General features: G+C 38.2%; 1 protein-coding gene across 2 annotated transcripts; it reads right to left on the bottom strand.

Moving 5' to 3' along the window:
• Positions 1-1,067: 1,067 nt before the first annotated feature.
• Positions 1,068-10,810, bottom strand: LOC131435473 (delta-aminolevulinic acid dehydratase). Of its 2 annotated transcripts, XM_058603399.1 has the most exons (6): positions 10,792-10,810; positions 10,629-10,742; positions 10,383-10,530; positions 9,870-10,322; positions 1,479-1,595; positions 1,068-1,380 (listed from the first exon to the last, which is right to left on the bottom strand). In XM_058603399.1, the coding sequence occupies exons 2-6, from the start codon at positions 10,739-10,741 to the stop codon at positions 1,222-1,224; spliced, it is 990 nt and encodes a 329-aa protein (XP_058459382.1). In that variant the 5' UTR covers position 10,742; positions 10,792-10,810; the 3' UTR covers positions 1,068-1,221. The 2 variants fall into 2 exon arrangements, with proteins under 2 accessions (XP_058459382.1, XP_058459383.1); XM_058603400.1 differs by lacking the exon at positions 10,792-10,810 and having other exon boundaries at positions 10,383-10,561; positions 10,629-10,768.
• Positions 10,811-11,969: the final 1,159 nt, after the last annotated feature.

Here is an 11,969-nt window from a genome sequence, read left to right as displayed (position 1 = left end):
GCGAAAATGTTACCGCAGAAACGGGACTCGAACTCGTAGCTAACTCCTAACCGGGGAAATTGTTTTACCAATTAAACTACCCTGCATATGAAAACACATGAAGAGAACGTCCAATTGATTGGACGAAACTAAGCATGCTTCGCTGTACTTAGCCACCACGGTATTCACTTACAGTACCGTATCGCCGGAAACAAATTCAACAGAAACATATACAATGATCACGAGTCTATTTCTACCCATCTATTTTTGCCGCACGATTTTTGTTTTTGTCTATTTTGCTATCTACGAGGTAACACACGATAGTTTCATCCATCGATTTCATGGATCTCCACTAGTGTGAGGTAGCCCGGCAGATCGTTTCAAAACTTCACCTTGAAGGATTCAATAAAATCGAGTTTCAGAATTTACCAGGAGATTAGGGATACCATTAAAATTTAACTATACACAAATTTAGTAAAATTTAAATCCGAAAACCATCAAAATTTTCAAAACAAACGTTTGAACTTTTAATATTGTTTAAAAAAAAGGTTCAAACCAGAGGTGGAAATAAGCCCATTTTACGCATGAAAATATGAATCAAGATTTCCGATTGTGAATCAAAAAACCGAACACACGAAAAATGGGCAAGAAAACTACAACTGCGATTATGTTTTAAATTGTGGGAAATGAAATTGAAGACTTTTTTTTTAAATTCTAAGTAAAACCAAAATTTATCTTATCAAAAATCATTCATTCCAAATTCATTATAATATCTACCATAAATATGTGATATGAAAAGATAATACTGACTATTTTTATGTACTGTGAATCAAAAAATTTGCTTATTTCCACCTCTGGTTCAAACCATAACGGTCGAAAAAGTTTCTCGTATTACCTATAATTGCACTATAATCTACATTACATCATATTTGTGTACCTTTTGTAGAACTTGTTTAATGTCTATAAATATTTTAATTCTCTCAATCGAGTTCATTTTGCTCACATTTGAAAAATTAAGTTTTTTGGATTGATATAGCCAAAGATTTTACCATCGTAGTTAATAGTTCAAAATGAAAAAGTTTCAAAAGTGCAATATAATAAAGTTTTTTTTTACTTCCCAAAATATTATCACCATAATTTTGTTTGCTTCCTTTACATTTTCAATCATACACACAAATACCGTACTTCTCGGACAGTTGTAGTAATAGTAGTAGTTGCATAAACTAGGATTACCAGGTAGTATTATTCCCTTAGCCAATCCAGCAATGTCGGAGTGAAATACGTAATGATGCAGTCTGCTCCAGCTCGACGCATCCCAATCAGAACCTCCCACAGAACGGTTCGTAGATCAAAAGCACCAAGTTTACCAGCATTCAGTAGCATCGAATATTCGCCAGATACCTAAAAATTAGTTGAAAAAAGGTCTAAATTTGCAAATTATCGGTTAGGTTAGCGATCAAAAATGCTTTTCTTTTCACTTGTGTTAGGTTGCATATTACCTGATAAATGAACAGCGGTAACTCAGGGTAATCGTCCTTAACTTGCTTCACAATGTCCAAGTATGCCATTCCTGGTTTTACCATCAACATATCAGCACCTTCTTCGACATCTCTTTGCTGTTGAAAGATTGCCAGGTAACAACAATAATCAATATAAGCTATTTTTATAATTTTTGATTATTATCGTATATCGTATATTTAACCGTTATAGGTCCTTCACTGGGGTTTTTTTTACAAGTTTTTGAAGTTATATTGAATCGAGTGAATACAATTGTACAGTTTTGTAAACTTATTTTTTTACTTCTGAAGGATTTTCTAACATGTCAATTAGAAGAACTTAACCGGTAGCGTTTCAAAACGAACGACCGTTTTCATTTTTATTTAGAGCAAACGAAGAGAATGCAAGTGAAACAGGTGAAGAGACCCGAAAATGACCAATAACAGTGTGCATAGTCATAGATTCATGAATGCTTGATACAAATCGTTGTTAATTGGTAAAGAAACGATATGGTTTTAAAATATTATAACGCAAAGTTTTCCTTATAGATTATAGTTTGCTTGTATTCCCTCCCCATTAGTTTGTTTCAGGCGCGCATGCGCGCCATATAAACACCTTTTTTAATATAAGAGAATGATATTGTTACCCAACAGTTTTTATTATTTGTTTATGTTGGTTTTCTTACCTTTGGTCATAGTTTATATTTTGTTTTACCTCAATTCCAATGGTTCTATTCAACTGTGTTTCGTAAGTGTCTTTTGTTGTCATTCTACTTTATTTCCACTCTGTACTTTTGCTGACATGTTATTTTGTTTCCTTAAATGTAAAAATTAGTTGAATGCAGTGGTGTTTTTGTTCTTCCCAATATTCCATTTCGTGTCTTAGTGTTTAATTTGGTTTAATTTTCTAAATTAATTCCATCATATTTTCGTATTGCTTATGTTAGTATTGTAATTCTTGTTCCTCGTTATTTGTCATACTTTTTGAATATTGTTTATTCATCAAGTTTTGTGTGCTTAGTCATCAGTCATCCATTTCCAAAAAAAGAAAAGGAGACCAAAAAGGATTAGTAGATTTTTAATGACATCTTTGTAAAGCCGCTCATCATGGTTTGACGGATAAGAACTGAGCGTTTTTATTTAAATGATATTAACACTTTTATTTATTTTTTTTAATATGTTAGTATTTGTATATATGTAATAAATTATCAGTATTACTACAGCTTGTTCTAGTGATGGGCAATACGGCTCATTTCAATGAGCGGCTCTGAACCGAACGCTCTTTCGTAAGAGCCGGTTCAATTGAACGGCTCATTGGCTCTTTTTCAATAAACGTCAATGTAGAGAACCGGTTCGAGAGAGTGAGTGTGAGAGCCACGGAAATGCATGAGCGGTATGTGCGATCTAAAATTGTGTTTCACAACTGGAGGAAAAAAACTATGGCCCTTATTCTGCGAGTCGAGTGACGTGACTCGAGAAATCTCACCTCACTGTCACATGACTGTAGTCACCCTATTCTAGGAGTCGACTCGGGTGACGTGACAGGTTCATTCTATGGTGAGTTAGATGTTGAACCTTAAGTGACGAACGATTTATTTTCCCAAACGTCAAAACGAATGGGAAATGTTGCCGGTTGTGAGGTTAATTTTGGAAATGTTTCCGGTTGTGAGGTTCAAATTTTCTCGATATAAATCTTTAGTGTTAAATTTGTTTTCGGATTCCGGTTCGTTTTTTTTTCGAATCACGAGTTCCGTTGCCGTTAGTTAGTATGAATTTCCGTTAGTTGGTATGAATAATTAATGTCGATAATCCTGGAAATCGCTACAAGTTACTGGCCTTAATATATTTCTGAATCGTTTGCAACGATCGGTCTTATTTGCAAAGTACGCTTCTGAGGAGCGAAATATCAACTGTATGATTTGTTTATTTGATTTAAATTAGGTAATAAGTTTACCTACATTGCAGTCCAGACCACTGTCACTCATTCGAATAAAATGCTTACCGGTGGACAAAGACCCGTTGTAACATTCTTGTTCAAGTTGAAAGGATCGTACAGGATTCCTAATTGTATTCTTCCCAGCTAATCTCTCAACAATATCGAGTAGTTAATAATGGCTGTGGTTTAGGCAAGGACGAGTCAAATTAAAGTGTTGGTTTGATTATGGTACAGTGTGCTGGTATTAGAGTCTTCATGAGGCACACATGCCCTGAGTATAATTTTCTATCTCGTTATCTGAACATCCTTCCTCTCACAAAATAATTCATACCAAGCCACTATGCTGAAGATTGAATATTCAGTTTTCGACTGACTGATGATTGGCTTTTAACGGTCAAATGTTTCTGAGAGTTTCGAATGACTTTGGGCCACATAAACTGTTGCATATCATTTATTTAATTTATTTAATTAGTTACACTTTAATATTATATATAGTAGCAGGAGCACAGAATAAGCGATGGCGATTTGGCGATCTCAGAAAATACTGCAAACAAACTAGCACTTTGTCTGCTAGCTACTCGAGAGAAATCAACTCCTGCACTCCTGCTACTTCTACAAAATCAAATTCCTGCTAAATAACTTTTAGTTGGGTTTAATCGAAATAGTGCATGAGACTAAATAAACAGTCTGGATGAAAAATAAATATATAATGATTAATATTCAGCATGGAATATTTTGTACAGTTTTGCAAATTTAGACCATAATAAAAAGTTTTATGGTCTGCCGTTGACTTTTTTTTATGTCACTTCGGGCTCTAGAACAACAGGACAAGTGTGTTTAAAATGTATTCCGCCATGTAGAGCAAAATGCAAAAAAAGACAAACTTCTGTAAACTTGCCTTAAAGCTTTTCATAAATTATATAGGTTGTGCTATATGCTTAAACAACTTTCCTTGTTCAAAGTTCAAAGCTTTTTTTTTCCTTAGTAACATTTATGAAAATATGAGTTATATGAGAAAAGCATCATTACACCACATTATGTGGGTTAAAACAGTTTTTTACAATAATCTGTGCTTTCGCGCATTTCGCGAGTATTAGTACTTTCATCCCAAAGTATTATGAGCCTAGTCCATCGTGCTCATAAAGTTGTATCTAATAATTTTACAGCTCAATCTCTCTTCTAATTCTCTGGAAGTATACAATTATCCTAATGTATGAGAATTGAATTTTTCATAGGAAATCTAAAAAGTAACAACATAATTGATACAATCAATTTTGTTGTTTAATAACAACATCAAACCATGTTAAAAAAATTCAAAGATTTGAAAATATCTAAGATTTTTCGGTTAATATTCCTCCTGTCACTTGCTTTACCGGTACCGACTTTGAAACTCACTGCGTAGTGACTTTTGTCACCCAGATTCGATTGCAAGAATACGGTGAGAGTTTATCGAAGTTCATCCTGGTGACTTTTGTCACTTTATTCGACTGTCAGAATCGCGTGACTCGGGTGACTCGACTTATCTCACCTCACTCGACTCGCAGAATAAGGGCCTATTTTTCTTCTACTATTACGACAGAATTCTTTGAAAGTTGGATGGCAATGGCAACTCTGCTAAAACTAAAATGGCAACTCTGCTTGAGAGCCGCGGTTCAATTTTGAAGAGCCGTGGTTCGTTCGCTCATTGCTACGAGTCGGTTCAAATGAACGGCTCATGAGCGCTCGCCCATCACTAGCTTGTTCACATTTCGTCATCTTCGGTTGTCTCTTGACAGTGTTACCATCCGCTCAGGCACTTTTGAACATCTGGTGTACACTGACTAACAATCAAAATGTATCACGACCAATTTTAAATAACGCTCCCAAAGGCACGGTATAATGTATATGTTACACAGGCACACACACATACACACATGGTGAAACGAGACGCTCAGCTGCTTGTCTCAGAGCTAGGAGGCGGTTTCAGAGAGCAAGAATGAAGCCAGACAGAAAGGAGCCTTTGGTGGTGTTTCGAGAAGCTAGGGGTGCTATTAGGCGCGAGATCAAGCGTAGCAAATCGAATTGCTACAAGGAGCTGTGCCGAGACGCAGATGCTAATCCCTGGGGGGATGCGTACCGAGTCGTGATGGCAAAGATCAAGGGGCCGTTGATGCCTGCTGAAATGTGTCCGGACAAGCTGAAAGTAATCGTAGAAGGTCTCTTTCCGAAGCACGACCCGACTTTATTGCCGCCAGCATCGTATGACGAGGAAGAAGCACAAACAAATGTCGAGGATCGACAAGTGTCCAATGATAAGCTTGTAGAAGCGGCGAAGCGATTGAAATCAAAGAAAGCTCCCGGCTTGTATGGTATACTAGACGTAGCGCAGAGAGCTTCAGTCTTGGCATACCCGGAAATGTTCAGGATGGTGCTGCAGAGATGCCTGGATGAAAGCAACTTCCCAGAAATGTGGAAGATTCAGAAGCTGGTATTGCTGCCAAAGCCAGGGAATGAAGAATGCAATTCGGATTTCACAAAGGAGTATCGACGGTGGACGCGATTCGAACAGTGCTTGAGAGTGCTCCAACACTCTCCAAACAAAAGCGGCATCCAAACAAGAGCGAAGAGAAGATCGATACTGTGCCGTGGTCACGATAGACGTGAAAAACGCGTTCAACAGCGCCAGCTGGGAGGCCATCGCCGCAGCGCTGCACAGAATGCGTGTCCTCGACTATAGCTATTTCCAGAATAGAATCTTGGTGTACGAGACGAACGAAGAACAGAAGTCAATGCGAGTCACTGCGGGCGTTCCTCAAGGGTCCATTCTCGGCCCATCTCTTTGGAACGGGATGTACGATGGCGTCTTGACACTGCAGCTGCCCAGAAAAGAGAGAATCGTGGGTTTTGCTGATGACGTAGACTTAGCGGTACTAGACGAGACACTCGAAGAAGTGGAGACAACAATGTCGGAGAAAATGGGCGTCATCGAAAGCTAGATGAACGGAGTCAAGCTACATATTGCTTATCATAAAACGGAGATGCTGTTAGTCAGCAATTGCAAGGCGGTTCAGCGAATGGAAATAGAAGTCAGAGGACATACGATAGCATCAAAACGTGCTCTGAAGCATCTGGTAGTGATGATCGACGATCGCTTGAATTTTAACAGCCACGTAGACTCCGTCTGTGAGAAGTCGGCGAAGGAAATGAAAGCAAAAGCGAAGAATATGCCAAACGTCGGCGGTCCGTGAAGCAGCACAAGACGCCTGATAGCTAGTGTTTCCTCATCAATACTGCGGTATGGGGTACCTGCTTGGAGTTCGGCGCTGGAAACAAAGCGGAATCGTGAAAAGTTGAACAGTGCGTTCCGGCTGATGGCCGTGTGAGTCTCCAGTGTGTATAGAACAATATCATCGGAGGCAGTATGCGTTATCGCTGGGATGATCCCCATCTGCATCACTTTGGCGGATGATATCGAGTACTACCAGCAGAGAGACACCAGAAACGCCAGGAAGATTGAGAGAATCAGCTCGATGGCGAGGTGGCAGCAGAAGTGTGATGAGACGGATAAAGGAAGGTGGACGCACAGTCTCATCCCAAACCTGTCGACGTGGGTAGATAGAAAGCATGGCGAAGTAAACTTCCACCTGACGCAGTTCCTGTCCGGCAACGGCTGCTTCAGGAAGTACTTACATCGGTTGGGGCACGCAACATCACCGTGGTGTCCAGAGTGCGATAACCCTAGAATGCCCTAGATTTGAGGAAGAACGTAGGGAAATGCACAACGTGCTCGTCGCGAGGAAAGCACATGGAACTTGGTCGACACAGCAGTCACACGGATACTTTCTAAGCTGCAGAGGAAGTGGCGGAACAACAGCAACACTCCAAAGCACAGAAGACAGCAAAGGCAGAAGTTTTCAAGCGGAAGCTCAGTGTATGGTACACACCACAAACAAACGTCAAATATGAACCTGATTCACTGTTCAACTGTTTCGTTATAGTGTGAAACCTGACTTGGGTACGTTCATTTCATTTAATTTCCACTTCATACTGAAAATAAGGGCCGGTAGTTCAAAAATGAAACATTAAAAAGAGCTCAGTTAAGCCATACCGGCCTCTCCAAACCCAGATGTTGGAGAGTAATGCAATCAACATCTTATCCAAGTTGTTTCATATCTCATTAGCATTAGCATTAGAGACCGCCCGTGTGTTGCTACTCCGTTATTGATCTGGACCAATTGAGATTGCAAAATGATTTTTTGAAGTAACATGTTTGGGAATAACACATTGTTTCACACTGTGCAAACTGTATTGAACCATGCATGCTGATCAATACCGACGCCGGCCAAGTCCGAATGCAGATCTACTTGGGAGGGAAAGGATTGTTAGTTTGATGCATGCTGCTACTAAGAACCGAGGAATCCTCTGCATTCCCACATGCATCACAGGAGAGGATACTTTGTTAGTAAAGGTTTTAATAATGTTATCATGTGTTTATTGCTCTGGGTAGCCGGCTACCAAGAATGTTTTAAAGTATTATCGTTTTATGTGTTACTTTGTGCTGGAAATATAATGCACGAAACAGTCAATCTCCGATATTGACAAAACTCCGGACAGCCGGCTGTCGAGTATGCAGTCACTCGTTTATGCATCTACCTTTCGCGTTTTTTTAGTCATGCAAAAAAAACACATTTGGATTGATAAAAAAGGTATCATCTCACTGCTAGGTGGATTAAGCACGTTTTTATAAATGAAACTACGTGATACAAAATAAACGAGCGAATAGGATTTAGACAAAAAAGTTGATTCATTGCATTGAAATATTCTAAACAGTTATTATAAAATCATTTTAAATCACCAAACAAAGGTCAACAGATTTCACACGCGTCTTGATTCGTTATTATTTCCGTATTATTATTTTAATTATTTATTAAAATTATTAATTGGTTATATTAGTTGATCTGGGCAGCCGGCTACCGAGAAAAATATTAATTTACTGTTTGAAATATTAATATCAAGTGTTTTTTACTATGTATTCAATATACAGATACATGTCATCTCTGTTATTAACTTTGTAATATAAACGGATTTGCGCAATGGTTGATTTTTATCATTCATTTTATAATCCTGAAAGACAATAAATAACATGGAAGAAGAAATCATTCCTAATAAAACTTTTCTACGAAGCTAGACGAAAATTGATAGGTTGAATAAAGATGATTAAGTAAAATAGAGTAATCAGAAGTAAAACATTGAAAATATCTGATAACTGAAAGGAAAAAGAAACTCCTGCAATTGTCGCCTTTTACGACATGGAAGCAGGAACCCAGTGGATCTATTCTTGGTTCATTTTTTTCCGCCGGATTCCACACGGCATCTAGTCTGGTACAGTCCGGAGAGAGCTAATAGGTACTATCAATCTCCTAGTGGACCCCAGCCCCTTATCCAAGTTGTTTCATATCTCATTCGATAAACTCAATAATTAAACTAAAAGTTATAACACATATTTATATTAAATTGTAACGATAATTAATCGTATTTGATGATGTTTGCAATACGGTCAAGCCCACCAACCATGGGAGGGAAAATATTATAGCGCAAAGTTTTCAAACTCAAATGAATAATTTATGGATGATGACTATGATGACCAATTTTACGAAAATATTAATAAAGTTAGTCGAATCAATGAGAACACACAGTGGAAATTCGACTTCTTAGTTGGATAGACATCTAAGTTGGATTGAAACTCATCATCATGAAAGTTCATAATGGTCGATGTCAAATAACGTTTGTAAAGCGTATAATTCCACCAAGAGAACTCTGTTTTCCGGAGAATTAAACGTCACCAGTGGTAACCTTCTCACGAACGGTGTGAGGTGATCGACAGGTGGAAGAACGAGCGTACGAGGTAGCGTAGCGTAGCTCAAGATACATAGAACGACACAGAAATCAATCTGGTAGCACTCAGCCGACGACAGATTCCGAGTGCCTGATTTGTTGAAGATAAGTGAGAAGATCGGCAATCCAAGGAACTACAAAGCCGCGGGCATTATTGCCAGGTAATTGCCAGACGAGCTGCTCAAACATGGCTGCACTGGATGATTTCTGAAGATTCTACCGCAGGAATGGATGTAAGGAGTAGTATGTACCATCTACAAAAAGGGTGATAAGCTTGGCTGTTGCAACTACCAAGCAATCCCATTGCTGAACGCCGTTCACAAGGTACTCTCCCAAATCCTTTGCTGTCGTCTATCACCAATAGCTAAGAGTGCCTGCACCACTACGGATCACATATACGCGAAAGACAAGTACTCCAGAAGTGTCGTGAATACCCACGTACTCCCGCATCACCTATTTATTGACTTCAAAGCGGCTAACGACACAATCGATCGAGAACAGCTATGAACTAATGCGATTTTCCGGATAAACTGACGCGTTACAATTAGCCAGCTCTACGTAGTAACACACATGGATCAGCTTACCGCTGCTCTTTTAGCGATTCCTTTAGCTCCGGGGGGCAGTTGGTAACACTTTCTGTCTCCGAACGCCGGTGCCGACTTTGCTGCATCTCGGAACGGCCCATAAAAACCGGATGCGAATTTCACCGAATAGGAAAGCACTGACACACGATTTTCCATCTGGTTTGCTTTTAAAATTTGCTTGATGGCCCAGATTCGATTATCCATCATGTCCGAAGGTGCAACAATGTGAGCTCCGGCCTTAGCGTAGGCTAGTGAAACTTCTGCTATCCGTTTAATGCTTGGTTCGTTATCGATAATACCGTCATTAGTGAGAATCCCACAGTGACCGTGACTAGTGTAGGGGCACAAGCACACATCGCAGGCAATCAGAAGATCAGGAAACCATTGGCGAAGCATCGGTAAAGCTTTTACAACCGGATTGTCAGTCGAGTCGGCACTAGAACCAATAGCATCCTGAAAATTAGCGTTCAAATCAATCATTATCGTTCACATAATGCTAATCACCCTAATCACCTTCTCTAATTTTTCAGTCACACCAAAGAGCAGAATCGAAGATAAACCTTTTTCAACAAGTGGAATCAAATGTTTCTTTAACGGATTGATACCATATCGGGCCACTCCTGGCATGCTCGATATTTCTTGGATCGCATTCTCATCGTCCCTGGAAAAGCAATTAGCCAATCATAATGATACTGCAATTTAAAAAATATTTCGGCTTATCATGCCCTCTTCAAAAATACAAAACACGCCAACTCTTACACTAAGAAAATAGGGTACATGAGATTGTGAGTAGCGATATCAACCTCACGGCACTGTAATTTCCGCAAAGTTGGATGAAAAATGCTGCTGTGAAGCTTGGTAAGACTGGACATCCTGCTCAAGTAACTATCAATGAGACACTATCTAAATTCAATTGTACTACTTTCAAGCACTTTCGCCAGAGTGGATTAAATGAAGCTACGCTACATAATGTAGGGATGTCGTAATATCGATCGATTAATCGAGTAATCGATTAACAACCAAGATAATCGAGTAATATTTAATCGATTAGTTTAAAAATAATATTCGATTATTGAGCTAATCGAATAGTTAAAAAATTCCCATAGTAATAATCGAATGAATAATCGAGTAATCGATTAATAACCTAGATAATCGAATAAATTACAATCGATTAGTTTCAAAATTATACTCGATTATTAAATAATCGAGTAATTCGAAATTTCCGACATCCCTAGCTACATTAACTGTTGTGTAATTCATACGATACGTCAAGAGACTCAGGACCGGTTTTGGGAAATGAGCAGCGTTGCCAGGGTGCCAGATTTGACTGGCAAATTCCAAATTTTTCTCGTTATACCCTAGGACAGGACCTGACAATTGTTAATCCTAGAGTGCCTATAACCAGAGTGACGACATCTCATCCGTAATGTTGGCAACAATTCAAAACATTCCATTAGCTTTACACGCAGAGAAAAATATTGTAAAAATAACTAAATTTTGGTTTCACGCTCCGATTGATTTTGTTGAAATAGTGACAAAATAAAATCTGATTTGAAATTGCAAATATTGTTGTTTGAAGCTACAAAATAAGATATTTGAGTTTGCTCAGTGCATTAGTTCGTTTCAAGAAATATTTTGGTAAAAATAACAAATATTTTATTTGCGCGATCATGTCAATTTCTTGACAAACAATTTCATGGTAAATTTAACTTTTAAAATAAGTTTAAAATGAACTAGCTTTAGATAATGATAATATTTTTAATTTTTTGAATCTATAAACTTGGCAGTTGAAATGAACGATAATATTCAAACCTAAAATAATTAGTATTGCAACATACGGTTTTTGTTGTTAAAATCATAAATTTTTGTTTGTCATTATTCTTAAAAAGAGATTTCTTTCAAAATAATTTTCAAGGTAATTTTTTAAACTAATATTATTTTGATTTTATCCATTTGAAATTGTCTATCTCTTTCACAGCAGTTGGGCCCTTTTGTCGTTGGACGATCAATTTTTTCACATGCCAAAATCAATAATCTGGTGCTCCATTAATCTGGTCAAGATAGCATTATTGCATCAAATATTTTCTGTAAAAAACGTGT

The sequence above is a fragment of the Malaya genurostris genome, chromosome 3 (genome assembly GCF_030247185.1).
Source record: "Malaya genurostris strain Urasoe2022 chromosome 3, Malgen_1.1, whole genome shotgun sequence".
NCBI lineage: Eukaryota > Metazoa > Arthropoda > Insecta > Diptera > Culicidae > Malaya > Malaya genurostris.
The sequence above is the reverse complement of the archived record's forward strand: the minus strand, read 5'-3'. Positions and strand labels throughout refer to the sequence as shown.